A 25,970-nucleotide genomic window follows, 5' to 3' on the forward strand; every position below is an offset into this window, starting at 1 on the left:
GCGTATATGATGCATTCGCAGAGGCACTCTTTCAGAACCCTGAATAAACCAGGTAGTTGACCGTGTATTTTATGTTAATTCTAATAAACTGGAAAAGTGAGACAGATGCTGAAGTGCTGCTAGCCCTTGCATGTAAGACTTTGACATGAAGCCTTTACAAGAACCACTTCACAATAAGATTTCTCTCATGAGATGCAGAATCCCATTAAGTAGCTGAATTCATGCTCTGGCTGACCGCTCTGTTATGTTCCTGGTAGAGAACTTCAGGACCAAAGAAATAAGTGTTGCATAAATATGTATGAGTCATGTAAAAAAATAAAGAAATCTTGCTAGAGATGAGATGGGAGCTAACTTCCTAGAGGAGTACTTTGCAAGCACTTTGGGGTGAATTGAGGGTACAAACAGCAAGCGCTAGTATCTGATTGCTTGGGTGTAATTATAATGAAGTTTCTAACCTCTCTAATTTGGGTAGAAGTATCAGTTATTTGCATAAAGGCTTGCATAATGCATAAGACTAACTCAAATTTTAGCCTGGGCAAGGCAAATTAGGATTTCTGTACTTCATTTTAATGTTTCAGGTCAACTGTGTGTATGTTGGAGGAGAACACCCATTGAGTTGCATCTGCCCTTTCATCTGATTTTGTGCAGTTTGCTCAGGACCCTATTGATTTGGCTTCTACTTTGCTTTTGCTGGGCCAACCTGCGAAGTTGACCACTTTTTGAACCATAGGATTACATAGTAGGCTCATGTTCCTTTTGTTACTCACTGTTAACCAGTAATCTTCAAGATGCTGCTTGCTGATCTTTGATGAAGAGTATAGGGCCCAATCATGTAATGACCTTCACTAACCAACTTCCTGCAAGAGTCCAGTGGAATTATCAGGTGATAGCTATTAAAAGCTGGCTGCTTTCATCATTCGTAATTGCTGTGAATTACTTTGAGCGGTAGTTCTGCTGCTCCATGTTCTCCAGCAGTATCATCCATTCTCCTTTTAAACATGACTTTTTTGAATTGCAGCTAAATATATGTTGTTATCATGTAATTGGGAATTGGCTATAACAAATGGGGAAATGTACTAAAAATGTAGTACTAATGTACTAAGAGAGGATGAACTGGCAAGCAGTAAGCTGTAGAGTTGTAAACTTTCTTTCCTGAATGTAAACCTGTGTTTTATTTTTAATAATTTTGAATCCTTTTATTTCCAGGGAACGTCACTACTAGTACATCTGTGTCCCAGATGACAAGTGGCATCAGCCTTGTTTCCTTCAACAGTAGACCGGATGGGATGCATCAGCGTTCCTATTCAGTCTCCAGTGCTGACCAGTGGAGTGAAGTGACAGTGGTTGCAAATTCAGGCATCAGTAGCGGTAAGAGATTGTTGGAGAACTTTTATTTATTTAGATAACAAATTTATGAAACAACACCGGTGCTATTTAGAAAACTACCTGTAGTCTAGTCTGGTGATAGTTGCATTAATCTAATGACCAGGGAGTTACAAACGTCTCCAGAGGCTTCTGTACTGGTATGTGAATGTATGATTAGGTGGGTGAATGCCCCTCTAGGGCTTCCCTGGGCCTCCCACTGCCTTATAGGGCATTAAAACATAATAATGAAGATAATATTAATACTGGTATTTATATACTGCCTTTCTGGCCGTTGGATTGCTCCTTTGGCTTTATTCAAGGCGGGTTTTACATGGGCAGGCTTTCTCTAAACCCCGAGGGGTTTTTTTTACAATAAACAAAGAAGTTCTGACTTTCAGGAACACACTACTTTCCAGGTGGATCTTTTCCGTCTGGTCTTCATTCTAGCCATGTCGCCTCCCACACTGAGAAACAGCTGCAGCTGGCTTCTTGTCTCCCACTCAAGAGCTCAACTTGTCAGCTTCAAAGTCTCACTGCACCTTGAACTGGCAACCTTCAGATGTTGTCTTCTGGCTTAATGATGGCCTTACCCTCTAGACCAGACCTTCTGTCCAATCACTTCTGTTTTTTTTTAAAAACTTGGTCATTTGTTTTTTAATCTGAGAGTCCGTCTGAGCCTGGCTGACTCTGCAGATGAACGTGCGCAGCCTCTGCTGGGATCAGAAGACCCTCTGGAGTCAAGGAGAGAAGAGCTTCTTTCACTGCCATGGGGGCACACAGGAAGGGGCGCAGACCTGATCTGTGGATAAGTGAATCAGCAAATGTAAGGGCCCCCCTGTACTCCTCTCTATTGACCCCAGTTATTTTTTCCCCAAATGCTGTCATCCCATCCCCCTCCCACAGTTTTCCAAATGCTGTTTGGTGGCAAAGCTCCCTTTTGAGACTTTCATGGATTATATGTTTTGAATTTCTGGATCTACTTCAGTCTGATTTCTAATCCATCTTTGAAACAAGAGCAACCCTGGTCATGCTGGTAGATACCCGGAGATAGAGAAGAGTCTTGCATCCTTGTTAATTCTCTGAAATCCTTTAGCAACATTCAGTATCATCAACCATGAAGTTTTGGATTGCCTATCTTGTGAACACTGTTCTTCTTATCTGGTAAATAAATTACAGTTGAGGGACTATAGTTTATTTTCATGGCACTTGTGCTGTGCTATTCCACAAGGCTCTATTCTGCCCTCCTGCTGTTTAGCATCTAAATGAAACCATTGGGAGAAATAGTTCAGAGATCTGGAGTGGGTGCCATCTGTATTCTCAGTTCACCAAGCTCTTGTCACTCTTGTTCCATTCTCCAATGGAACATACTGCTGCCTTAACTGAGTCAGATTATTGGTGTGAGGGGCCCAGTATTGTCAACTGATTGGTGGTGGCTGTTCAAGATCCCTGGTCAGGGTTTTTCCCAAGCTGTGCTATTTGAAGTCTTTTTAATTGGAGAGTCCAGGACTTAGTTCATGCAAAGCTATTCTTCTACTGATATGGTCCTTATCTAGTTTTTCCAAAGTCAGGTGTGTTGAATGGGGACCCTTCAGTGCTAGCTGGGATGTGTCGTAATTGCCGTCCTGACCTCTGTAACCAGCATGTACACAGGTGCAGCTTAGCTAAAATGTATATCATATGGAAGAAAGAGCAAATTTGTTCTTAACTCTCTGTGAGAGTAAAATTCGACTCAGTGGGTACAAACTGCAAGAGAGAGGAGATGCTGGACATCAGGAAGAAATTCTTGATGGTGAGGCAGTTCAACAGTAGAACAAATTGCCTGCAGTAGAGGCTCTACAGGCACCTGCTGCAGATGCTCTGATTTCCTGGTACAGGCAGGGGGTTGGACTAGATGACCTTGTGGATACTTTCCAATTCTGTGATTCTGTATTGGAAATGCCAGAGAATTTCACCCTGGAAACAAAGTCCAGGGTAGAAAATGACCAGTATCCCACTAACTTTTGGCTGTTGGTTAAAACCATCCACCTAATGACTAAGAGGATGTGCAAGGGAGTGACTCCTAGTTTCCTACCTTTAGATCAGGGGTGCCCAAACCCTGGCCCTTGGGCCTCTTGCAGCCCTTGAGGACTCCGAGTCCAGCCCTCAGGGAGCCCCCAGTCTCCAGTGAGCCCACGCTGGAGCCCACGCTGGCCTGACACAGTTGCTCTCAGCATGACGGTCAACTGTTCAACCTCTTGCCTGAGCTATGCGACAAGGGCTCCCTTGCTTTTTCACGTCTATGATGCAACAGTGGCAGCAAAGGAAAAACTAGCCTTGCATTTTGCAAGGCCTTTTATAGGTCTTGAGCTATTGCAAGACCTTCATTCATTCATATAAGTTCCATTTCTAATCATTTATGTACATTTATTCAAATTTGAAATGTAAATTAATTCTTTTTTTCCTGGCCCCTGACACAGTGTCAGAGAGATGATGTGGCCCTCCTGCCAAAAAGTTTAGACACCCCTGCTTTAGATTAATCAATCAGGCAAAATCTTGATTCATTTTGGATCCAGGGCAGGAGGTCTGGTCTAGAGGGTAGAGCCTCCGTTAGCCCGAAGATAACATCAGAAGGTCGCCAGTTCAAGGACACAGGCAGCTCCCTGAACGGCTGAGAACGGTGAGACCTTGAAGCAGCTGACAAGCTGAGCTGAGTGATTCCACCTGCTCTTGGTGTGAGCAAGAAGCGTCTTGGCTGTCCTCCATGTGAGAGATGGAGCTGCTTGTCAGCCTGTGTGGGAGAACTGGAGGCCAGAAGTGAGACCAAACCAGGAAGATCCATTCTGAAATGTTGTTGGTTCTTGAAAGAGAGAACCTCTATGATTGTAAAAATCCTCTTGAGGGATTTAGAAATGCCTGCCTATGGAAACCTCCTTGAAAAAAGTCAGAGGAGTAATCCGATGACCAGAAAGTCGGTATATAAATACCTAGTTGTTGTTGTTGTTGTCCATAACATCCCCTGTAATTAACTGACTGGTTTGAATCAGTGTGTGTGGTAACTTGTTGGCACAGAGGAACTGGAACTAAATGAACAACTCTAGGCAGGGCTCGTTTTGTTTATTCTTTTCAGTTTGCTTCTAAAATTTAAGTGCCACCTCTTATTCATTTGACCTTATCCTACCCTCCTTTTTATTTTTTCCCTTCTTAATAAACATATTATTTTTACAAGTTACTTCTTTCCTGTTTCTTTCTGACCAAAGCAAAGAGCTATTGTCCCTCTCAGAGCATTCTCACTGCTAATGCTACAAAGGACAAATATGTCTGCAAAGAAGACTGGTTTGGCAAAGTCAGTGGCTTCCCAAATCGCTCTGATAGCAATCAGCTTCCAGGCTGAGGGATCCCAGTAACTTGAATTGCAAGTTGCAGGAACCAGGGATTGATCCGATGTGACTTGACTCGAGTCAAGTTGCCGAGTCTCTGCCCCTCCACGACTCTATTCGAAAGAGTCCTAACAGGGTCATTTTATGAGTCTCTGTGTCACCCTTTAATGACTCTAAAAGTCGAGTTGCACCCCCCCTTTAATAAGCCTGCAGTGGAAAAAATGGGACTGCTGCTGGGTTCTGTGTATGTGTTGGAGTTTTCTTTGAACACTCCCTTGATGTTGGGAGGGGTGGGAGTGTCTGTCAAGAGACAAAAAAAGAGAACCCAGTCCTGCCTCCCCCCTCCTGCTCACTTTAACCTTTTCCTGCTTCCCAGTTGGAACTTTCCTGCTGCTAACCTGTCAGAATGCTGACCCCGTGAGGCTTTTCAAGCCATGAAAACAGAAAAGGAGCATCTCCAGATTCATGCGTATACCTCATGAGTCACCCAGAATCACACATTTTCACAACAAGTCACTGACTCGAGTTCCCAGCTCTGGCAGAAACTGCTCTTTTTATTTTGTTGGAAGGTGCCCAAGGGTATGTGAGACACTTAGGTGCATTGTCTGTGTGCTGCGTTCTTTCCTGCATCACACCATGGAAGACTGAGACGCAGCCTCTGGATCACCACCCTGTTTTAAGGATCTTGAAAAAGATATCTATTTTTTAAAGCATATCTGAGCAAATACTGTTCATCTTTCAACGCGTTTTATTTTTTGCTAACTAGGAACAGTATAAACAGTACTTATATACCGCTTTTCAACAAAAGTTTACAAAGTGGTTTACAGAGAAAATCAAACTAATGGCTCCCTGTCCCAGAAGGGCTCACAATCTAAAAGATGCAAATGAACACCAGCAGACAGCCACTAGAAAAGACACTGCTGGGGTGAGGAGGGCCAGTTACTCTCCCCCTGCTAAATAAAAGAGGCGCACCCACTTGAAAAAGTATCTATACTCCTTCTCTCTCAGCTATACCCGATTAATGTTTTCTGTGTATGCATGCTTGTAGTTTTGTTCTGCTTTCCTAAGTAGCCAGTTGTGGATAAGGAGGTGGTAGCAGAGTACATGCAAGTGTCAGTTTAGGGGAGGCACAGAATTTGCATGCCAGTTCAGCAAGGTGTTTGGGCTCAAATTGAGCCTGCACAAGAGTTTTCACTCTGTCCCATTAATAGCATAATTCAAAGTAAAAAAGGGCATTTCTGCCCCACCCACGTAGACAGATTTTGATTTCTGTTCACACTAGCGAACTCAGTCATTGTGATTGTTCTGGATGACTGAATCTAGAGCCCAAGAATTGTATATGCATCCTTGACAGATAAATAAGTAGATTAAATAAGATTATTCAGTGGATAACTACATGTGTAATGGATTATTGGAAGAAAGTTCCATTGAATGGAGTGAGACTTACTCCCAACTAAGTGTACATAGGATTTCTGCCTAGGATTGCTTTGTATGCAGTAAGTGGAAATATGTCCTGATACTGTATCATACAAGTTATACTTTTAATTTTGTGTATTTGTCTTATCGTCCAATGACAAGTAATACTGAGAAATCTTTGGTCCTTCATAAAATTCTCGTTTCTTAGGATTGCTTTACAGGGTGGGAAGGTTAAAAGCAATATATCGCAACATTCATCGATTATTCTGTTGCCCAAGTCTGTATGACAAAACCTATTTAGTTGCTGCTGTTTATAAAAAATTGGGACCTGCTGTAGTATTTTCCTGCGCTTGTGTTTCTGCCCATTATGATGGCAGTTTAGACATTGAAAAAAAGCCTTTTTAATTTCAGTTTGTCCCCCCAACCTCCAATAAAAGGTTTTGAATTTTAGAGTCATAAAAAAGATAATACTGTGAAAGCAGCAGGGATGAGGAAGAAGCAACGTGGCTCTTTGGATTCAAATGCCAATGTACTGCAGAATGTGCATGCTCATTGTCACATGGTTTTATTGTAGACAAAATAATATATTGGGATTCATTTTTTCTTTGGACCTTTTTCACATTAAATTAATACTTTGTGTGGCTCTGAATAAGTTTTCAAAGTCTTCCTATCCAAACCTTTGGTTCCCTACAGCTTTTGTCTTTTAAACAACTGTGAACATTCCCTAATTAGATAAATTACTTTGTAGAGGGTAGAGCTACAAAACAGGAGGTGCTGGTTAAATTAAAAGGGGAAAAATCTATTCTATGAAATGGAATGTCCCACTGCTTTATGACTATTACAGTTGTAAGGTTTTACATTTAAGTACTTGAGGTTTAAAATTAAATGTCTAATACAATTTGGCACTGGTAACATGTAGTGTGTGACTGTCCTTAGAGAATATCTAGACAGTTTTGTTGGCTGTCTCAAATTGCTGTGTGCTTGATAGTGAGAAAATGGCACAACTGGATCACTTTTTAAATACCATGTGCTGTTCAACATAGTATAACGCAATAGCATGTTGAGTTCTGAATTTCCTGTTTAAACTGTTTCAATACTGCATGAAAAAATACCCTTTTTCTGTTTTACTTATCTCTTCAGAGTGTTTGACAGAAGTAATTTTAGCAGCAAGTGAATAAAAACTGGAGATAGTAAATCCCTGTCCAAGAATCTCTTGTGTAGATTCTTTATGGGGGCACAATTGATCTGCATGTCAGACCTTGGTGTAGTTTAAACTGTTTATCACCCTAATGGTGGCAGAGAGACCGTGGACATGGCCTCATAAGTCCCTATGAAAGAACTTGAATTCTCTGTCAGTGATGAAGCAGCTCGGTGTTATTGATAGATTTGGAACAATTACCTCTGCAATAACTATTGGCTGATAGCTCATGTTGTATCTGATGTGGAAGCATGCACTCCTCTGAATCATTTACTGTGAAGCTTATCTCTAACTTCACACTCATGTACGATTGCAGGGTCACTTAGCCTCTGGAGATTCATTTATTACCATTGTTTTTGCTTCAGTGTGATCATTTGTGCAACATCTCATTGGTATTTAGCATTGTAATCCATCCAAGAATCCCTCCTGATTATTTGTTTTTTGTGATACTCCCTGAAATGGGTGATATTTATTAACATGCAAGTTATTATTATATGCTTGTATTTAACATTCAGTACACATCAGCTTAATGTGTTACCTTAAATCATATATACATTTATCATTATGATTATAAGAGGTAGGAATATATAACCTGAGTTGCTTGGTTGCTGCTTCCACATGGTCACATCCAGTGCTGTGCCCCAATAACAGTGTCAGAAGGATTTAAGATGGTGCTTCTGTCTCACATCACCATCACCCCTCTCTGAGAATTCACAGTGCACCACCCACCTCAAGTGCCCCTTCTCTGTAGTTACCACATGTTAAACCTCTTCAGAACAGTATGATATGCAACATGTGAAAGAAGAAACTATATAAAAACTGCCCATAAGATTCTTATGAGTTAGAAAGAAGACTAGCCAGTGTCTTGGATACAGTAGCTTTTGCATTTTTGGAAGAGTGTTGTATTGTAGAAAAACTGAGTAAGATACAAAGAGAAGTCAAGACCTTTGTAGCTCATCATTCATAAAGATAAATTGCATGTATTGATATTTTAAACAGGTTATATCATTTCAAAATGAAGTGCCTGAAGGCCACTGTTTTGAAGAAATACCACAGATACTCAAGTATAAGTTGAGGGCATGTTTTGAGCTAAAAATAATGGAATTTTCTATGACCCTCAGATAAGTTAATGCAATTCCCTGGCTTGCTTCCTCTACCCTGTCATCTCAGTGTAGATGCTCATGCAAACACTCTTAGCATTCTCTTAGAAACAGGCAGCTAGGAAACTCCATTCACACACCTGTGTCAGCATATCAACACTAGCAGTGTGCCTCTTTCTTTGAATTGGTCCAACATTTTAAGGAGAACCCCCTTTTACAAATCACTGTTAATTTATTCTTGATTTTTACTCTCTTGTGTTTGCCCTCAAAACCATGCTTCAAAGCAGTACCCATCTGTACATGAAGTTGTAAGTAAAAAAGGTACCAAATGCTCTGACGGTGCTAAAGAGAGTTGCTGTTCTCACACTCCATAATTTTATTATGTGGTGTTAGTAGTGACCCAAGTTGATTATTACAATATATGCAATAAAACACTATACGCAGTAGTGTGCTTGCTCTTCTTGAGGGAAGAATATGCTATTCTTACCAATGAAATTTTTCTTCTTAAGACATGAGCTACTAGTGATTGATTCTTTGTACCTGGCTTTCAAGGTCGTATCCACTCCAAGAGAGATCATCAAAGTTCTGAACTTGTAGGGGAAGCCTACCCCTACCAGCACGTGTAGGGGAAGCCTACCAGCACCAAAACCTACAGCACTGTTATATATATATATATATATATATATAAAATTCACAAAGAATTATATTCAACTTTAATTTTAAAACAAGAAAGATGTCTTACAAGGTTTCCTATGTAGGTCCTACAGCTGAATTATAATAGATGCAAAATATTATAAAATGCCATCTGTTTCAATTTCTGCATGTTTGATCAAAAGTCAAAGATTACTCTCCATCTTTAATGAGAATGGTATTATCTGTGGTACCACTGTCAATTTAAAGATGTATGTTCATCTTCTATAAAGTGCTGTTGCAGGTTTTTTTCCCTCAGAAATCTCTTAACTTCCTTTAAATCTTGGTCTCTGTTACAAATAGGTCTTGCTGTAATACTTTGTTTTATATTCTACCTCTCAGTTTCCACATGGGTGCTACCTTCAAGGTAGCAATTGTCACAATTAAAAATCAAAAACAGTAAAAAATTTAAAGCAACATAATAATAAACTAATAATAAAAAGAGCTCATCACTAGCTCTTGTAGCTAGTTGCCATCTTTGAACACAGTTGCTGTTAACTTAGGGCCTACAGGTTTGTTCTCTTTCTAGTCTTAATCACAGGACTTTGAGATGCAAGGTCACCGTGTATACCTTACATGTGGAATGCACCACTTCAAAGCTACTCTTATTGTAGACAGTTCAAGGAGCAAGGAGCCTGTTTACGACATCTGATAAGGGTCTTTTCATAACCTATTGATGATTAATCCACAGGCTAATCGCAGACAGGGGCTTTGTGCCAATGGAAAAATATCTCTTGTCAAGTTACCAGATCCTATAATTTGTTCCAATTGATACTTGATAATCATGGCTATGCCACCCACAATCTATGTTGGTAAAGGAAATAACATAGCCCATATCTGAATCTCTAGCAGGAATTGTTTGGTAAATCTTGCACAGGCTTGCACAAGAACCAGAAAACTGAAAAGAAACTAGTGCCAGCCCTCCTACAACATTATATCTAAAATGGTAAAGGATAAGATCCAAATAAATGGAGATTTGAGTGGAGGAGAGTACATACTTTTGTGCACTGTTTGAAGCCATAGTCTTTTTGACCCCTCTATTTGGTGCTCATAAAAATGACATTAAAGCAGTACTGATATCTAGCTTAAAATAATAAAACTTAAAAAAACTTTAGCGCTGCTTTACTCTAGCAATTGTCTTTTTTTCTTTACTAACATTAAACCAGTAGCTATTCATTAGGCATGGTAATAAAAATCTGTTTGTACATTTAAGGCTGCTTGTTTGAGCTCTTTTACATAAGAACAGCCCCACTGGATCAGGCCATAGGCCCATCTAGTCCAGCTTCCTGTATCTCACAGCGGCCCACCAAATGCCCCAGGGAGCACACCAGATAACAAGAGACCTCATCCTGGTGCCCTCCCTTGCATCTGGCATTCTGACATAACCCATTTCTAAAATCAGGAGGTTGCGCATACACATCATGGCTTGTACCCCGTAATGGATTTTTCCTCCAGAAACTTGTCCAATCCCCTTTTAAAGGCATCTAGGCTAGACGCCAGCACCACATCCTGTGGCAAGGAGTTCCACAGACCAACCACACGCTGAGTAAAGAAATATTTTCTTTTGTCTGTCCTAACCCGCCCAACACTCAATTTTAGTGGATGTCCCCTGGTTCTGGTATTATGTGAGAGTGTAAAGAGCATCTCCCTATCCACTCTGTCCATCCCCTGCATAATTTTGTATGTCTCAATCATGTCCCCCCTCAGGCGTCTCTTTTCTAGGCTGAAGAGGCCCAAACGCTGTAGCCTTTCCTCATAAGGAAGGTGCCCCAGCCCCGTAATAATAATAATAATAATAATAACAACAGTATTTATATACCGCTTTTCAACTAAATGTTCACAAAGTGGTTTACAGAGAAAAATCAAATAACTAAATGGCTCCCTGTCCCAAAAGGGCTCACAATCTAAAAAGATGCAAAAAGAATACCAGCAGACAGCCACTAAAACAGACAGTGCTGGGGTGAGGTGGGCCAGTTACTCTCCCCCTGCTAAAAAAAGGAGCACCCACTTGAAAAAGTGCCTCTTACCCAATTAGCAGGGGTTCTTAGTCGCTCTCTTTTGCACCTTTTCCATTTCCACTATGTCTTTTTTGCGATGCGGCGACCAGAACGGGACACAATACTCCAGGTGTGGCCTTACCATAGATTTGTACAACGGCATTATAATATTAGCCGTTTTGTTCTCAATACCCTTCCTAATGATCCCAAGCATAGAATTGGCCTTCTTCACTGCCACCACACATTGGGTCGACACTTTCATTGACCTGTCCACCACCACCCCAAGATCTCTCTCCTGATCTGTCACAGACAGCTCAGAACCCATCAGCCTGTCAGCTCAGCTCAGCTGATCATCAGCTCAGAACCCATCAGCCTATATCTAAAGTTTTGATTTTTTGCCCCAATGTGCATGACTTTACACTTACTGACATTGAAGTATTGAATTCAGTACACTTACTGACATTGAAGTACTGACATTTATTTTTTCATATTACTATTCTGTGGCTGGGAAACTTTTATGCTATACATCTGATTGATCAAAAAATGTTTGTGGTCACCATTGTCAGTATCCTGCATGTGCTTTTTGAAGGCATTTGGGAGAAAACAGGGTACTAATTGTCAGTTTTGAAGGTACTTTATTAAAAGAGACAGTGCTCAGAAGGAGATACCTCAAAAAACCAGTATGGCTGCACAATGATATTAGTGGCTTCTTGAAGATTGAAAAAGACATATATAGGAAATGGATGATGGGACTGCTCACCAGGAGGAGTATGAACAGGTAGCCCGGAGTTGTAGGGTAAGGTCCAGTAAGGGTAAGCTCAATATGAGATGAGGCTGGCCAGAGATTGCAAGAGCAACAAAAGGGGCATATTTAAGTATTCCCTAAGGAAGAGAAATGAAAGGGTGGGTTTGATGCTCAAAAAGGATGGCCAATTGGTGTTTGGAGATTGGAGATTGCGCTACTTTGTGTTCATCTTCTCTCAGAAGGAGATTGGTAGGGAACTACAGTCATGCATCGCTTAATGAAAGGGATGCAAACCAGCACCCCCATCCTTAAGAGAGGATTAACATTATGCAAAGCCTCCGAAAGGTGAGGGGAGCCACGCCATTGCGTATGCGGGCTGTTGCTGGTCGGAACATTGCTAAGCGACGCACAACTGTAGTTAAGAACCACTTAACTGAACTAAATTAATTCAAGTCATTTCAACTGGAAGAACTGCATTCTATAGTACTAAGAGAACTTGTGGATATACTTGCAGAGCCATTGTCAATTATCTTTGAGAAATCCTGGAAGACGGGGGAAGTACCTATAGACCGGAAAAGGGCTAATGTAGTCCCAATCTTTAAAAAGGGAAAGGAAGAGCAGGAAAATTCCAGACTCATAAACATATTATAAAACACACAGTCTACACACATCTGGATAACAACTCTGATTAATAAAAGCCAACATGGATTTGTCAACAAATAAATCTTGCCAGACAAATCTCATCTCCTTTTTTGATCAGGTTACTAGTTTACTGGACAGTGGGTATACTGTGGATGTAATTTATAAATCGGACATGAACAAACTCAAGGTCTTTCAAATGCGATTCTGGTTGTCTCTCTTTGTGATCACCATCATAACGAGACAATTCAGATAAGGTGTAATCATCAACCATCAGTCGAAGAACTAATCCAAAAATGTAGACTGTAATGATTTGGCCGTATCTGCAGAATAAACACTTGGCACCCAAGCTCCTCTGGTGAGAGCAGTGTCCCTGCTGGAGGATTCAGTGGGCAGAACCTACGAAAACATGGCTCAAACACATTGAGGAAGATCTAAGGAACCAGCGATTGACCATAGAAGAGGCAAGAAATATCACAAAAAATGGAAGCATGTCGTGAATGACACACAGATCCCAGCACTTCCAGCAGTGTATTGGTTGAGGAGACAACCTGCTCCCCAAGCACCAGCCAAGAGAAGGAAGAAAACGAATGTATCTTCACTTCAGTAAGGCATTTGACAGGTTTCCCCTCTTCATTGTAATTAGCAAGTTGGTAAAATATAGGCTATATGATACAGGTAGATTCGCATCTAGTTGAACAACAGTATATAAAGAGTGCTCATCAATAGCTGTGCATCAGCCTGGAGGATGGTTTGGAATGGAATGCCCCAGGTTCTGACACATCCAAGGTTCTGCACAAAGACAGGAGATACTTGGTTTGGCAGCACAGCATGTGAGAGGGATCTTGGAAATGTAGTCGATCACAAGATGAACATGAGCAAGCCGTGTGATGCGCCTGCAAAGAAGGCTAACACAATTTTAGCCTCCATTACTGGAACTGTAGATTCCAAGTTATGAGAAGTAGTGTTTCTACTTTATTCTGTGTTGGTCAGACTTCACCTGGAGTACTGTGTCCAATTCCGGACACCAAACTTTAGGAACTATGCAGCCAGACTGGAGCATGTTCAGAGAAGAGCAACAAGGATGATCAGAGGACTGGAGCACAAGCCCTACAAGGAAAGGTAGAGGGAACTTGGTATGTTCATCCTGGAGGAGAGAAGACTGAGAGGGGATATGATGTTAAATTAGCGGAAGGGCTATCATATGGAAGAAAGGAATAATTCTCAACTGTCTCTGAAAGTAGAACTAGAACAAATGGATTCAAACTGTAGGAAAGAAGATTCCAACTGGATATCAGCAGGAAGTTTTTAAAAGTAAGAACTGTTTAACTCTGAAACCAGTTACCAAGTGAGGTGGTAGAGTCTCCCTCACTTGAGATTTTTTGCTGGAGATGCTCTAGGACAGGGGTCTCCAAACCCTGGCCTGGGAGCCAGATGCGGCCTGCGGAGAGCTTCTTTCCGGCCTGCGGCCAGCCTCTGATCCCGAGAGCCTCTGGGCCAGTTGACCAAACACAACCAGAGTTGTGCTTGTGGGGTGGGGGAATGGGGGTCCATTTAAGTGTGTGTGCTTTATTTCTTGGGCTGTGTTGGTGCTTGGAGAAATCCTGGGCATTTGAGCCCATTCATTCATTCATTTCATCTAAGTTGTGTTTATTTAAATTTTATATTTAATTTTTTTTCCCGGACCTCTACACCACGCCAGATATTTGATGCAGTCCTTCCACTGAAAAGTTTAGAGACCCCTGCTCTAGGGGGATTTCTTGCTACAGCCAGGGGGTTGAACTAAATGACCTTGTGGCTCCCTTCCAACACTGATTCTAAGGTGAAAGTATTTCACATGCAGGTTGTATTTCATTAGTGCTTCTGGAGGAAGATTGTGATTTGCAAAGGAAACAAAGAATACTAGAAGTGACTGGACAGCTGGTGTTGGCAAGAAGGATTTGGTTTCTTTGATCACGGTCTGTGCTTCCAGGAGGAGCATCTTCTGTTGAGATGGGCTGCACTTCATGGCAATCAGGGAAAAAACGGTATTCAGAAAGACTGAGAGGGCTTTAAACTTAAGCCTCATGGGAGAGAAAGATGATTCAATGTTCAGTGTGATACTGAATGCTGAGAAGAGGGAATGCAGGTGATGAAAAACACCATTGCAAGGGGCAAAATAGAGAAGCAGAATGGGAGTTCTACTTTTGGCTTTAGATCTTGCTATACCAACGCACAAGCTATGGGGAATAAACAAGATGAACCAGAACTGCTGTTATTGGAAAGTGAGGATGCCTTTATGGACACTTGGTGGGATGAGATGCACGAGTGCAATGCAATGAGGGGTATAACATATTCAGAAAGGACCAGAAAAACAGAAAGGACAGGGATATAGCACTACAATTTAAGAAAATTTTATTAATTTGGCCACAATCCATGAAGACCAAAAGAAAACTCAGATGAAGGTATTTGGGTAAAGGGGAGGAAAGTGACAAGAGACTTGGGGATACTTACTTGAGTGTGAAAAAAGTGTAGGCTTTTTGGTTGATAAGCTAAGTATTCATATGTGCTGGAAATGTGGTGTGGTGACAAGGAAGGCTAATATGATTCTAGGCTGCATCAGTAGGAGTATAGTACTGAGATCAAGAAAAGTAATGGTATGTATTCTGCTTTAGTCATACCCCACCTGGTTCAACTCTGTCTGCCACAATTAAGAGGGTTATTGACAAATTGGAGCGAATCCAGGGAAGGGCAACTAGAATGTTGAGGGTGCTAAAGACCATGCCCTATGAGAAAAGGTTGAAGGAGTTAAGCAGAAGGCATGGTTAAGAGGTGACATCATAACAGTCTGTAAATGGCTGAGGGACTGTTTTGTGTGGAAGGTTGAGTGGAGTGGTTTTTTATTGCTCCAGAGTGTAGGACCAGGACAAATGGTTTTAAATTAAGTGAGATTTTGATTTAAACATTAAGAAGAAATTTCTGATAGTACAAGCTGTTTGGTAGTGGAAAAGTCTGCCTCAGGTAGTAGACCTTCCATCGGTGGAAATCTTTAAGCAGAGGCTAGATAACCATCTATCTGGAATGTTGTAGTTGTGTTGACAGGGGGGCTGATGACATTGTTTGAATGAACTAACTCATATTCTAACAGCCCAATTCCACCCCACTCCTTGTGGGGCTTCAGTTTTTTTCCTCATGGTGCCCGCTGTATCTCATGGGGGAATTTCAGCCTCTGGAAGCCTTGTCAGGGTAAAAGAACATTTGTTCTTTTGCTCTGTAGTAAGCCCTCACCAGCCCACGGAATCTACTGGAACCTGTGCCATCTATAAAGCTATAAAGCTGGTGCAAGTTTGCATAGATCTAAGTCACATGATCGAGCCTGGGAAGGGTTTAGAATATCAATGTGTACTGCTGCCACCAATCCCATCGCCTTCCTTGCCCTATCCACCCTCGTCCTCCCTCCACATTAATTTCCTACTGACAAGGGCAGAAGGTGAGTTTGGTAAAAGGGACAATTGTTGGTGTGTTTCGCCGAAGTGACTTACGTGTATGTTAATTTTGTTTTGGTTTTAGGAAAATAAACTCCTGTTCAGTCAGTCTCTCTCTCTCTCTCTCTCTCTCTCTCTCTCTCACACACACACACACTCACACACACACACACACACACACACACACACACACACACACTATAGCTATAAATTCTAAAACTGATGACCATCATCAGAAAAGCTGCCTGTAGCTGCCATTAGAAGCTGCCGAGCTAATGATGGGCTGGGCAGATAATCATAGGAAAGTTAATTGTAAGGTTTGATATGGCATCTTGTCAGCAGAGATAAGTTGTCACGTTTTCCACTTGAGCTGAAACTAAATGATTGTAAAATAAGTTATGAGTGTCCTTGGGCCTGTCTGCCAGAATGATGGCTAAGAATACATTCCTGGCCCATCAGTCTCAAGAAGCCTGTTTGATATTTATGCGAACTGAATGTTATTTTATTCCCCCTCTAGTCATGCTTGTCAGCCTCTCGAGTGAAAAGTGAAACTGCTTCTTTGACTCATACTTCAAGAATTGAAGCTCAGATATTTCACAGATTGTTATTATTATTATTATACTAGTGTTATATATTTTTGAGGGTGTGCATCAAACATTGATGCCCGATTGGGAAGAACTAATGGCTGACATTGAATATACTGGATGGCTGAGGAACAGCCCATCCCAGCTCAGTGAAACGCATCTTATGAGTTCTAGTGCTTCTGTCAAAGCTGGTTAGGTTGTGGAATAATGAGGCGCTTGCTTCGTTTTAATTTGGTATGCCTTTTTATATTTAATAGTAGCAGCAGTGGTCATCTGTTCTCCTACGTGGTAATTGATACCAAATAAAAAGTGTTATTTGTATTCAGTCAGGAGTATGAAATTGCATGCAGTAGGTTGAAGCTAGAGCTCATTTGCAGTTTTCAAGAGGCTCCTTTTCAGTTTGAAGAATACCTTGTCAAGCAAGTGGAGTAGTCAGAAATGGGAAAACACGCCATGTAAGCCTACGACACTTTGGTGGCCTGCATTTTAAAGCAGACAAATGCGAAGCCTCCTGTAGTCAGTGAATACTGGAAACTCAAATACAGGGTACTAATAGAGAAACAATGAACACACAGTTCTGCATCCCAGATTCACATTTCGTTTTTCCAGATGAAGAGGGAAGTGAATTCCTCAGGCTCTCTTCACTTGAGAGCTGTTTGACCCAGGCACAGCACGCTATTATCAGAAAAGCGTTGTACATCATAAAGGCTTACTGCAGCAAGTTCATTTTTCAGGCTGGCCTTTACACTACAGATGTTTTGTGTTGGTGCTGTAGGATGCAAGAACTGTTTTGCCTTAAACAGATTCCTCTATGTGAGCCTGCAGTTGTTGAGAAAATATGAGGTTAACAAAGGGATAACAGAAGGAGAAAATAGCAAGTGCCTATATGAGAACACTCCTGTGTTAGTTTAATACCAGGAAGAGTTCTCTGTGTTCAGTAGAAACATTTACTGCTGCTTTCTGCATAATTTCAGTTCATAGTATCCAACAGTGTAGTTCCATAAACTATGTGTAAGTGCATCCGTTAAATTGTACTTAGAGCAGAAATGTCAAAAGGTGACATAGTGCAATGTTATCAATACCAATTGTCTTTTTGAAAAACTGAGTATGCCTTTAAAAATCAATCCTCTGTCTCTTTGGGGGAAATTAAGGACTTCAGTGTGGTATAGAGCAGTTGTTCATGTCCATACTTGTAGAATGAATGCTGACAGACTGAAAAAATTCTTTGACGTTCTAGATCCTTTTCCTCACAAAAGTGGAAGGTTCTTTGTCCTTATTGCAGACTCCCTTAATGTGCAGAAGGCCTAGCTAGGGTGAGTTCTAATCAAACAGAAAGTAGAAACAAAGGTTAGCAGAACGTATTAGTGTAATGGAGCAAAAGAGAAAAAAAAACCTGACTTTGACAATATTATTAATGTGAGTTGACGACTTATCAAAAAGATTGGTTAGTATTTTGGAGCTATAGCTTCTGTTGGCTGGTCTGTTAAAATACTCTTTTTACTGTAGCAATTGCAAACTTCTTTAAAGAAAAACACCATCCTGACTAGGGGTGGTTCATGGCGAACTTGAACTCACACTAATTCTGCTGCCCATCCCTCACCCCACCAGCGTATGTGTATACATTCCAAGCATGGGCATATGCATGCATGCACACAGTGTACCATTCCAGCATGAACTACAGTGGGAAAATTCAATATCGCCAGCTTCTGTGGGTACCATAGCAGTTTTGTTTGCTGAGGCACTAAACTCCTACTGTTAGGAAGAACATGTCTCTGACTCTTCCTGCTGCAGGATCCTTTCCCTCTATAGAATCTTGTGTGTGTCAAGGTTTTGAGACTCACTGATTAAATTAGCCTGATCGGCTAGTATAAAATCTAGCCTGAAACAGCTTCACTAATGATAATTGTTGAAATCTGCATGGCTTTTCAACTCTTTCCTTCCACTGTGTTTGGCTGCAATTGCCTAATTTCATTTTGTTGCTATAGGACCATTTTTCCCCCTGCCAGCTTACATAGAACTGAATGCCACAATGAAATGGTTCCTTAGTATTCTCCAAGATGGGTACTAGTTCCTTGTTCATTATTGATCTGATGTATAGTGATTTTATTATATTTTTTATTGTCACTCTTAGATGCACTTTCTCTTGAAGATGTCCTTCTGTAGTTTTAGACATGTCTCAGTGGCAGTATGTGCGAGTGCTGATCACATACGTTACATGGATCTTCCATTCTACTCATGTAGTTCATCAGTGGCCCCCAGTGCAGTGCTGCACTGGATCCAAGTGGCCATATGATAATGTCAACCTACCATGGTGCACCAGCCAGTCCAGAAACCGCAGAGCGTGGCTGGTCAAGGAGCACTGTGGGGAGCAACTGGCTCACAGAGCCAGCCCCATTCTTGCATGAGGACGGGGACCAGATGGGGCAGGACTGGCCATAGCAGCCACCGGCTTCAAATGGACCAAGCTGCCAATGGGGTTGGTCACTTCTGTGTTAGTGGCAGCTGCAGGAATGGCGTAGCTGCATCACCCTCTGTGGCAGCCCTTCCCTTGCCTTTCCTTGGCCCTGAAAGGGTGCAGAGAACAGTCCCACCCTGAAAAGGAGGCTTTCTCCAGACCCAGAAAGGGTGCACCAGAAACCCCTACCCCAAGCAGCGCACCCAGCACAGCCATGACCAGCTCTGCAGGGGTCCTCCAGCCACCAGCACTCCAGCCAGCAGGGTTAGCCCAAGCCCATCCCAGGATAGTCAGTGCCCAAATCCCACCCCTGGATGGACTGTGGAAGTGGGGCCAGTCAGCATGCACTGGCACCTGACCCAAAGGGAATCATCCAGCAAGAGGATCAACTTACCACCATTAGGTCTGCTGGGTCCAGCCGCCAGCCCAACCCTGAGAGGGATCCTTGGAACCTGCAATGAGAGAAAGGAGTCACTCTTGTTAAGCTTGAAGGGTATGGCCCTATGAGAAGCCAAGCTGCTCAGAAAGATGCTGACAGCTTCAGCCATTAGCCACAACCCAGTTCATAGTGGTTGTAATTTCATTATTTCTACCAGAAGAAGCCAGACATTATTGGAGAACTAGTGATCTGAGAGTGGCATTGATACATGGTACTTTTCTGGGGCAGCCTATAGAGTTCATGTAAATCTTGAACTTATCTAGAGTTTTGACCAGGGATGGGAAAGTCAAGCAGGGCTTGAGTTGAGTCTAGAGTCACTACTCCCTGCGACTCAACTCAAAAAAGAGTCATAATGGGGGTACTTTCCGAGTTGCCAAATCACCATTTAGAGGCTCTAAAGGACTCAAGTTGAATTGCCCCCCTCTTTAATAAGCCAGCCGTGGGGAAAACAGTGCTGCTGCTGGGGTGTGTGTATGTGTGTGCGTGTGTGTTGGAGTTCTCTTTAACTACTCCCTTACTGCCCCATCCCATCTGTAAAGATGATGGGAGGGGAGGGGAGAGACTGCAAGAGAGCAGGGACAGAAGCTGCAAGAGGGAGGAGGGTCATACGCAGCAGTTACAAGGCTTACCAGGGCAACCCAATCCTTAGCAGCTCTACTCAGAAGTAGTCCCGCTACAGCCGGTCATTCAATGAGGCTTCCCCCTCCCCACCAGCCTTGTGGTGCAAAGCGTGATCACTATGAACTCCCTCCCTGCCTCCTCCCCCTCTTTGGGCTTGCCAATCATAAGGCAAGAACCCCCTTGGCTCCTCCTCCAGCCATCCCTCAGCCAATGAAAATATCAGAATGCCTATCTTTGATCATCTATTCCTATCAGGAAAAGGGAGCCCAGTCCCGCCTCCCCCATTCCTTGCAAGAGGAAATCTTTAACTCTTTCCTGCCTCCTGGCTGGAACTTTCCTGCTGCTCACCCGGTCAGATTGCTGGCCCCACAAGGTTTTACACACCACAGAAACAGTAAGTAAGCAAGCACACCCAGACACGGGCAGGCTCAAGCCTGAACATGTTGGGGAGGACTGCCAAGTCAGGGGGGGGGTCCCTGAATTGAGTGTTTTTTCAGAGTCTTAAACACATGTGACTCTCAAGAATGAGTCATCCAAATTCACACATTTTCACGATTCAAGTCACTGACTCGAGTTCCCAACTCTGGTTGTGACTAAGAGTTGTGAATCATGATTTCTCTGGTTCAAATCTTACCTCTGCCATGAATTTATCAGGTAGTCTCAAGCAAGCCACTCGCTTCTCAGCTTCAGTCTACCAGCCACAATATGGGGATAATACTTGCATTGTAAGGATTACATTGAAATCATACACATGAAGTTATTTGTATGCTCAGAAAGTATTATACAAATGTGAAGTAGCAGGTCTCAGAAGCACTCAGGTTCGGAACGTGTACTTCTGATTACTGCATGAAGTAGCCACACGTCTTAATAAATGAGTGAAGAACTTGGATATATTTTAGTGTTTTGTTACCAAATCCTTTGTTAAGTAGTGCCTGGTTGCTGACTTTTGTTGAGACAGTAGCAATATACCACATCTTATATTTTCTCCCTTTTTTTCTTATTAACAGATACTGGTTTGGGAGATTCTGTGTGTTCCAGCCCAAGTATATCTAGTACCACAAGTCCTAAGTTGGACCCTCCTCCATCCCCTCATGCTAACAGGAAAAAGCATCGCAGGAAGAAGAGCACTAGCAATTTTAAAGCTGATGGTATCTCAGGCACTGCTGAAGGTATCTGTTTTATGTTGACTTGAGGTGCAAACTCTCATTGTGTTGACAGATTCCAAATATCTCATGGTGTCCTTTATCTTGGCTTCAGATGTGTTTTGTTTTGTGTGGTTCTTTTTCCCCCTGCTTGCTTGTTATCATGTCCTGGGGAAATAAAAAATAAATCTCCCCTGCTGCTCTCCACAGATTGACCCATTCCTGAATGCAATTGACTGCTTTTGTTACTCTTTTGTAAAAAAAAATAAAAAATAAAAATCCTCAGGCTATAGGCTAGGACCATCTTAACCCCCCTTCCCCATGAATGAATTTCACTGAAGTCAGTACAACTTATCCTGATGCAACTGTTAGCAGGAATTCAGCCTAGGTGTCAAGCTTCTCATGATGTTTTTGCCAGAAATCTTTATCTGGCTCATGTTTTTGTTTTTGTTTTTCCTGCACAGTAATTTTGGTTTTGAAATTGTTTTGTGAGTTGCCTTCTTCTTCTTCTTCTCTAATCTGCAAGTAGATTTCATTCTACAAATTAGTCAAGAGATATCATGCTTCATTATTATTTGGATGGGGTCAGATCTACTATATAACTTATCCACTGCTGTTTGTTGCTTCTGAAGAATGCAATTGCTGGTGCTCAAACTATTCCTGAGCTCCATCAGCAGAGACTTCAGCAAGTGAGTTATAACATTGCCTTTTCATAGCTGCAGTCCTCAAGGAGGGACTGGCAAATGATACTTTCTAGTAGGACATGAAGGTAAAGCTTCTCTCTTCATTCAACAATGGCGACAGCCTTTTCTGTGACGAAGCCCTTCTTTACTTGATTGGGTCGAAGGCCTATCCATCCACATGACTGTCGCATTAACCTGTACAGAATATGAGGCTTCAGAATTGTTTTATCTTTATATTTCACCTCTTCACTGTGCTCAAGCTGACTTAATGCTTGCATTTATTACTGTAAAAAAACTACTCTTGTCTCCCCAACACAGTAAAAAAGCAGCACAAAAAAGTTGTTAATGTTAAAAGTAATGTATGTTTAACAAAAAGAAGAAGAGGAAGCAATCAGTCCTTGCATCAGTAGGGGAGGGGTACCAGTGACTCATGGTCATCCAGCAGCCCATGGGACTTCTTTTCCCTCACCTTGGTGGTGGGTATTGCCATAGTTTGAATTAATATTGCACCTCAGTGCCTAACTCAGGTGTGTTAATGTGCTTAGCTAATCATGCAGAAGCAATGACTTTGCTAGAGGATGTGGGGGTGGTTGCAGGCCACACTGGGTGACATGCATGGGGGGGTGACACCACTAGTGACCGAAATAACTAAAATCGCGGTTTGTAGGAAAAATACCATCATTCAAGGTGTAATTTACAGTAGAATACAGTAAGACAGAGTGAGATATCTCCATTCTATCAAAAGTTATGGCCAAAAAAACCAGAAAACAAAAATGCAGCTGTCTTATGTAACAAAAAGTACATTTCCTTAATTCAACACATACCAGTGAGACTGATTATTTGAAGAGCCAGTGAGATATTATGACACAGCATGGAACCAATAAGGTGTTAGTAAGGTGGGGTGTGACTTGGGGGGTGGTGACACTGGTAGTGACCAAAATGGCTAAAATCGCGGTTTGTAGAAATCATGTTATCTATCAATTGATGTGTAATTTCATACAGAATGCAATGAAACAAACTGTGTTTGAAATATCTGTTCTGTCAAAAGGTATAGCCAAAAAACCAACATCACCATGCCCACCATCCAGGGCATTGCCCTGCCTAGTGACACGCTGGCCTCCAGCACCAGGTGATGCAAACCCTAGTGACGCCATTGTGCAGAGAATCAAGAAGAGGCTTTCCGACAAAGTCATGACTTTCCATCCTACCTCTCTCACTATTTATTATGTTGGCACTGTGATGGCTTATGGTGCTTCAGCAGGAATCTTGGCTCTTTTTTGCACTCTAGAATGTTTAGTTACTACTACTACCCTATGAACTGTATCATTTCTGTGATTTAAAGTTGTGATATGGAATGTCAATTACATGCAAGTTGTAGGTTCTTAACATGTTCATGTCCATCCCATGTTGGATGAATAGAAACCCTTCTCATTTTACCAATAAGAAGTTACAGTCCAGTGACAACAAATCATATCATGGCAAGTGACTTTAATGGTTTAGTCTCATGTTTGATTCATTGCTCATCCTTACAACAAATACTTTTGAGCTTCAGAACTAAAGCCCACTACAGCTACCATGCAGAGCATCTTGCCAAGACAGAGAAAACTGGGTGAGCAATGGTGGATTGTGCCCCCTTCTACTCCGCTTGGGGGGGAGATTCTCAATATAGAACCAAATTATAAATGGAATTGTCTGAGGTTGCTGCTACCAATTAACTGATATTAATAGCTGCCTTGAACCACTGCCAAATTTAGGTTTGAGGTAATAGAAGTGCAGTACAGGTGGAGCCTATTTAATACTCGTGAGTTCTGTTCTGTGACCCATCGAGATTAAGAAAAAACAAATTGTGCTAAATTGCATAGAGTTAAGCAAATATACTGCAGCCTGACACTTGGGGCTGGAAGGAAACTAAGGCAGCTGTTCTCAATCACCTCACCCTCCTGACTCCTCTGCTCAGTACTCAGCCCTCCCTGTTGCCAGCTGTCCCCGCTTCTTTCAGAGGTGGGATGCTCAGCTTTTAAGAGTCCAGTCCCATGCATTTCTACTCAGAAGTAAGCCCCATTGTAGTCAATGGGGCTTACTCCCAGGAAAGTGTAGAGAGGATTTTAGCCTCCCAGTCCTATGCCTGCCTACTCAGAAGTAAGTCCCATTCTAGTCAATGGGGCTTACTCCCAGGAAAGTGTGGATCGGATTGTAGCCTAAATCTAATGCTTTGGCTTGCTGGGAAGACTTGCTTGCTGGGCTGTTTTGTTTGTGTAGGCTGGAGCACAGAGAACCTGCATCATCTCAGTCTGAAGGGGGGGATTGGGCAAACACTCCCTGGGTTTTTTTAAGCAATCCCCTCTGTTACTGCCGCACCTGCCCCTGTGTGTGTGAGTGAGTGCTCCACTTTGCTGCACATGTGCTGGCTACAGAGGTTTTCCACCCCTCTTCAGCCTCTTTGCTGGCTCAGGGGCTCCAGGAGTCTTACTTTCCTTCGCAAGGGGAACCTCTTCCAGGGCTCCAGGGCTATTCCCTGCCTGGGCCAGGCGGAGCCTTTTTGCAATGTTTTGGGCTGCTTTGAAACTGATTGATATGCCAGCGCAGGGCAAAGGAGGCAAAGGTGTCTTCGACTTACAATTCCTCCCACCAGATTCGCATTGAGACAAAGATAAAAAGACAAAGATAAAAAAAATCAGTGGATAAATAGGTTGCACCTGTATCTGTGACTACAGTTGAATCATATGCAAGCCAAAAGTAAGAGAAAAGCAGAACCAGGGCAACAAGAGCATCTTGATTGCAGAAAGCTAATGGCATTTTCCTGTATATTTGAATTTCTTTTCTGTCAATTTCATTTGTTCATATCATTTTATAAAATAGATAGTGTATGTATAAAGATGCAATCCTTTATTTCTTTCCTGTGTTGGATTTTTCACTTTGCTGGTTCTGGTTTTACTTTTTTGTCAGTGCCACAATGTCTCTGTGTTAGTTTGTTACATCTGGATTTGGTGTTCTTTGTAACTGGACCTGTCCATGAGCAAAAAATCTGTGTTGCGGTGGATGGACTGTTGAATGAATCAACCAGTTAGTATTCTGTGAAGTAATTGTCTACATTTTGTAAGAGTAGCAGAAGTAGAGTAAGAGTACATTTTGTAAGAGTAGCACATAGTAGTCTTGTGCCTCTTCTATCTTTACACAGAAGTGTCGTCAGTTATTCAGTTGTAGCAGTGATCAATTAATGCCCAAACTAAAGGAAGTTGAAGGTGTACTTTAGCTCTCCCAAAGGTTGCTGCCTTTACAATATCAAAACAGTTTTCACTGAGCATTGGTTAGTTCATTCATTGTCTTGTAGGAGACATAATAGTGAAGTGTCACAGTGCACCTCAGAAAAAAGGAGGGCAAAAATTAATAAAATCTACACAGAATTCACAGACATTCACTTTTAAGCAAGGCATAAAGGTCACTAGTTTGGAAACCTTCAGCCTCAGTTGTCATAGCCTTTCTGACATAAAAGGATTGCTGTTAAAAGGCCGTTATGTTGATACTGAGAAGTAGAAGACAAGGGAGGAGAAACTCGTATATTGTTTTAAGCCGCTTCATTGCAGACTAAACAAGTTGAAAGCTTTCTTGTGGTCTTTCAACTCTTGTTAACTTCAGGGTCAGGAGAGGCTACAAGTTACGCCTTCCCAGTTGGAAGGAAGAGTGTCAGGTGGCCAGCAGAAAAGTAGCTTCTTGGAAGGACAAATACAGTGATGAATGGATTTATATTGGGCATACTTACATAAGTGGAAATTCAGAAGAAGAATGTTGCAAAATAAAGATTAACTTGCTGGTATGTGAGAAATCAGTGGGTGCACTGCACACTGGGAACTTGCTGGTGTTGCATTAAGTATACAGAAGCTTATTGTAAGAAAACATAAGAACATGTTTGCAAAGTCGATTGATGATTCCCTCTTAACTTTAAAGGGAATCAGTTGCATACCCAGTGAAGGCAACGGGGCAAATGCCTAGGCGACAGGCTTGGGGGTGGTGGTGCTGCAATCTGCTGCAGGAGCACAGCCACAGTTCCATGTGAATCTTAAAACCGCCCTCTTCTC

At 42.0% G+C, this 25,970-nt stretch overlaps 1 protein-coding gene across 5 annotated transcripts in view; it reads left to right on the forward strand.

Annotated features, from left to right (window-relative positions):
- AGAP1 (ArfGAP with GTPase domain, ankyrin repeat and PH domain 1) overlaps positions 1 to 25,970 on the forward strand; it is a 389,814-nt gene that overhangs the window by 237,655 nt on the left and 126,189 nt on the right. For all 5 annotated transcript variants that reach the window (XM_066637277.1, XM_066637250.1, XM_066637243.1 and 2 more), the window contains 2 exons: positions 1,207 to 1,368; positions 21,077 to 21,238. In XM_066637277.1, the coding sequence (XP_066493374.1) occupies positions 1,207 to 1,368; positions 21,077 to 21,238 (324 nt within the window). The remainder of the gene's footprint in view (positions 1 to 1,206; positions 1,369 to 21,076; positions 21,239 to 25,970) is intronic.

The sequence above is a fragment of the Tiliqua scincoides genome, chromosome 1 (assembly GCF_035046505.1).
Source record: "Tiliqua scincoides isolate rTilSci1 chromosome 1, rTilSci1.hap2, whole genome shotgun sequence".
Lineage (NCBI taxonomy): Eukaryota > Metazoa > Chordata > Lepidosauria > Squamata > Scincidae > Tiliqua > Tiliqua scincoides.